General features: G+C 45.2%; 1 protein-coding gene across 1 annotated transcript; it reads right to left on the reverse strand.

The window, feature by feature from the left end:
* Window positions 1-2,424: 2,424 nt before the first annotated feature.
* LOC138338402 (uncharacterized) lies at window positions 2,425-3,737 on the reverse strand. Its single transcript, XM_069289358.1, has 3 exons — window positions 3,441-3,737; window positions 2,955-3,326; window positions 2,425-2,829 (listed from the first exon to the last, which is right to left on the reverse strand). The coding sequence occupies exons 1-3, from the start codon at window positions 3,735-3,737 to the stop codon at window positions 2,425-2,427; spliced, it is 1,074 nt and encodes a 357-aa protein (XP_069145459.1).
* Window positions 3,738-4,945: the final 1,208 nt, after the last annotated feature.

Raw genomic sequence — 4,945 nt, forward strand, 5'->3', positions numbered from 1 at the left:
CTTGTCCTCATGATAAGGCTTAAGAACGCTTGCATGAAAGACCGGGTGGATCCTTAAGTGTGGAGGTAACTCCAACTGTATGAAATCTTAACCACCTTGGCAACAATCTTGAACGGACACTCATATTTCCGCACCAAGTGGTGATGTACGCCTCTAAGTGCCTTAAACTGCCTCGGATTAAAATTTACCAAAACCATATCACCTTCTTTGTAGTTGGTGGGACGACGCTTGCGGTCGGCGAACTTCTTCATCCTCCTTGCCGCCTTGCCCAAATAAGATTTGGCAAGGTCGAGTTGTTCTTCCCAACCCTTGGCGAGATTGTAAGCGCCCAAACTCTTCCCCTCGAACAAGGCTGGCAGTGAGTGTGGAGTTTGGGGTTGCTGGCCTGTTGCTAACTCGAACGGTTTGCGCCCTGTATATTCACTCCTCTGCAAATTGTAAGAAAATTGCGCCATGTCTAGGAGCTTAGCCCAATCTTCTGATGTGCACTGACATAATGCTAAGATAGCATTCCAACAAGGCGTTGATGCGTTAAGTTTGGCCATCAGTTTGGGGGTGGAAACTGGTGGAGAAGTGAAGTTTTGAACCAAGAATTTCAAAGAGTTCACTCCAAAAGTTCCCAGTGAAACGAGGATCCCGATCGCTAATGATGAACCTCGGCAGCCCCCAATACTTCACAACATTTTTGAAAAACAATTGTGCAGCTTCCTTAGCAGTGCAACCGGCTGTGGCAGGCATGAAAGTCGCATACTTGGAGAATCTATCCACTACGACCATAATCGTGCCAAACCTATTTGACTTCGGCAAAGAAGTGATGAAGTCCATAGATATACTCTCCCATGGACGATCAGCTATGGGTAGTGGCTCCAACAGCCCTCCTGGTTGCCTTTGCTCTACCTTGTCTTGCTGGCAAACAAGACAAGTCTGCATATACTGCTCGATCTCTTCCCGCATTCGTGGCCAGAAATAGAAGGCCTCCACTAATGCCCTCGTTCTCTTCTGTCCTGAATGCCCAGCCCAAGGAGTGTTGTGGCTTTCATTGATAATACGCCGCCTGATGAATCTAAACTTTGGTACATAAACTCTCCGGCCAGTGGTAAGCAAGAATCCGTCTTCTACCCAAAATCGTTTGGTTTGGCCTTGAGCAGCTAGTTGCATAATCTTCTTGGCTTCCGGATCGCGTTGCATACCATCTTTGATTGCGCCTTGGAATTCACTACGGACTCAGGAGATGGCCGCTAAATCAGTCTTCCTGCTTAATGCATCGGCCACTACATTGCCCCTTCCTGGTTTGTACTCCAAGATGTAGTTGAATTCCACCAAGAAATCCTGCCAACGAGCCTGCTTTGGTGTGATCTTCTTCTGTGATTGAAAATAGCTAGTGGCAACGTTGTCGGTTTTCACTACAAATTTGGAGACTAGTAGATAGTGCCTCCACGTGCGTAGACAATGCACAATGGACATCATCTCCTTCTCCTGCACAGTGTACCGTCGTTCAGCTTCATTCAACTTCCGACTTTCAAATGCTATGGGGTGTTTCTCCTGCATCAAGACTCCCCCAATGGAAAAATCAGAAGCATCCGTATGGATCTCGAAGGTCTTCGTGAAATCTGGCAGCATCAAGACTGTTTCTTCATTAACCGCAGCCTTAAGACCTTTAAATGCACCCCGGCACTCCTCGCTCCACAACCAAGGCCTGTTCTTCTTAAGCAGCTCGGTCAGTGGGGCAGCTATAACGGAGTACCCGCTAATGAACCTGCGATAATAATTAGTAAGTCCAAGAAAAGAACGTAGCTCGGTCACTTTCGTAGGCGCTTCCCAATCTTGGATAGCCTTTACCTTTGACTCATCCATCCGAAGTTCGCCTTGTCTGATCACATGGCCCAAGAAGTGTATCTTGGGTTGTGCAAACTCGCACTTCTCCCTCTTGACATAAAGCTGATTCTCCCGTAAGACTTTGAAGACTTTCTTCAAGTGCTCCACATGTTCCTGCAAAGTTCTACGATAGACGACTATATCATCTAAGTACACTACTACAAATTTGTCCAAGTAGGGATGTAGAATCTCGTTCATCAGCGTGCAAAAGGTGGCAGGTGCGTTGGTTAAGCCAAAGGGCATCACCAACCATTCGAATGCTCCATACCTGGTCACGCATGTTTGCTTTGGCTCATCCCCCTCTGTAATGCGCACTTGATAGTAGCATTTCCGGAGATCCATCTTGGTGAAGTATTTGGCCTCTCCAAGACGGTCAAACAAATCTGCGATCAGCGGTATTGGATACTTGTTCGAAATTGTGATCTTGTTGAGCACCCTGTAGTCAATGCATAGACGCATCGACCCATCTTTCTTTTTCTGGAACAGCACCGGTGCTCCATAGGGTGCCTTGGATGGACTAATGTGACCTGCTTCGAGGATCTCTTTCAACTACTTCCTCAGTTCCTCTAACTCAAGCGGAGCCATGCGATAAGGTGCAAGCACGGGTGGCTTGGCTCCCGCCTCCAACTCGATCATGTGGTCTGCCTCGCGCCTTGGAGGTAGTGTTTTTGGCAGCTCCTCTGGCATCACATCACTGTTTTCCTGCAAAACAATCTCTATGATAGGTGGCAATGGCTCCATAGCATCATGGTCTTCACCTGAACTTGCGATGGTGGCTAAGAAGGTTGGCGCTCCTTTCTTCAGGCCCTTCACAATCTGCATGGCCGACAGTTGGGTATATCCATCTTTCTTTGGCACCCTAACAAGAGGCACCATAAAAGACCCTTCCCCCTCCATCACCATGAGTTGTTGAAGGTAGGGATCAATCATCGTGTGGCAATGCTGAAAGAATTCCTGTCCAAGAATAACATCGGATATGTCCAAAGGAGCTACAGTAAAATTTGTATTACCTCTCCACCTTCCTAAAGTGATGGTGACCCCATGAGCAATTCCACATACGGGAGTTGGTGGGGCTTGACCGTCTTGAGGTGATTGTTGCTTGGAACAATTTTTAGTCCTAATTTTTCTGCCGCCGTCTTGGTCATGATGTTGGCCTCAGCCCCGGAATCTACCATGGCCCGAACTGGTTGCCCATTGATGGAGATGTCCACATACTGCGTACTGAAATCCCCCAGGTTGTCGGCCTGTTTGGCTATGGCTCCACAGATTCCAACCATGCCCAACTGAGTGGTGTCTGTCGATTTTGCCTTGTCTTGTGCCTCCTTCACCTTCCGCTCACGGACGATGTCACTAAGGCTCTTTATCTCTGGGCACCTGGCATAACCGTGTGGTCCGCTGCATATATAGCACCCGTCTCCTTTGCTGGACTGCGTCCGCTTCTCCGAGTATTTCTGGTGTTCAAACCGTCTGTCATTCGGCTTGGACGTGTCTTGCTGCTTGGGATGTGCCGACTATTCTCTGCCTCGGCCATGGTCTCCCCCACCTTTAGCTTGACTTCCCCATGCCTCCTTGAACTTCGCCTTGTCCAAATGATCATGTTTGAAATCTGTAAAGGTTTCGGCTTGATTGATGGCCTCATCGATGGTTTTTACTTGACGCCGCTCTAACTCGGTCCTCGCCCAATTCTGTAGCCCATCCATGAAGGTGAACAGCATGTCATCTTCCGTGAGTTGGGGAATTTGCAGGGTCAAGATGGTGAACTCTTTCACATATTCCCTAATACTTCCCGTCTGCTTCAACTCCCGGAGTTTGCGTTTCATTTCATAAACAGCATTGTTGGGGAAGAAAGTGTTATGCCTCATTTTTTTATACGTAGTGCGCATCGTGATCTAGTAGACGTAAGTCCGGGGAATGAGATTTTATTTTAAGTTCCAAGTGATTAAAGAAATATTAGGCAAGGATGTTAATTCCAAATGTGATATTAAGTATGATTTGGCTAATGTAAGTGCCACTAACTTTAAGTGAGGGATTAATTAGTGGCTGCTTAGGATTAATATTTAATCCAGTGGGCCCCACCACTCATAATTGGTGGCTGATTAATATTTAATCCAGTGGGCCCTACCACTCAAGGCAAAAATTAAAAAGATCAGATTATGAGCTGGCCTTAGTGGACAGGTGTAGAGGGGGCTGCCTCCACTTCATACTATTAAATGAAATGAATAAATCCACTCCATGCTAAATAAAGTGGTGAAATGCATTGATGCATATCATCTTCTTCTTCACCACTTGTCTTAGGCAGCCATGGAAATGGAGAAACCAACCCTGCAACTCTTGGCCAGTAGCTGCAAATAATTTGGTTAGTAATTTCCTTGTTTGGTGTGTTAATTGTTTAGAATACCTTTGTTAATTACCCATTAATTTTAAGAAGGGGGCGTGACCAGTAGCTTAGGAAGTTTGTTTTAGTTATTGAATGTACTAAGTATGAAGGGAAACCATAATCGGATTATTAGTGGTGTCGTGTTGGTGCTTGGGCTGTTTAATATGATTCGTTGGGTTATATGTGTTATTGGTATTGCTGTGGATAATTTGGGTTGTTGTCGTATTGGGATGAAGTAAGGAAAATAGAGGAAGTGCTGCCGAACTTTAGTTAGATTATTAGCTAGTTTACAAGAAAGTAAAGCGCGATGTTTATCTAATTGCAGCAATATTGTTGCTTGTTATAGATTAATAGCTTGAGCAGTAAATATTGGACGTGCGGCCCTATTATACAGTATGTAACGCTGTCCCTTTTTTCTTTTTTTGGAATGACTTTTAAAAATAAGTGAATAACGGACAGGTTTGATACTTACCTCTAGAGCGTCTAGGTGATGTATATTCTTGCTTCCACAATTATTCCTCTATATATCGGCTATGTCTAAGGCTATGATGATCTCTAATATCTATGGTAGTGCTTCTTAGAGTCATTGAGATTTTACGTTTCCATATCGTATTAAAGGTTCATAATCTTGATAAAACATTAATCTTTGGTAATACACCTTGCTGGTTCACGTTGATTGTTCTATTAAGTCAT

This window comes from Solanum lycopersicum, chromosome 9 (assembly GCF_036512215.1).
Source record: "Solanum lycopersicum chromosome 9, SLM_r2.1".
Lineage (NCBI taxonomy): Eukaryota > Viridiplantae > Streptophyta > Magnoliopsida > Solanales > Solanaceae > Solanum > Solanum lycopersicum.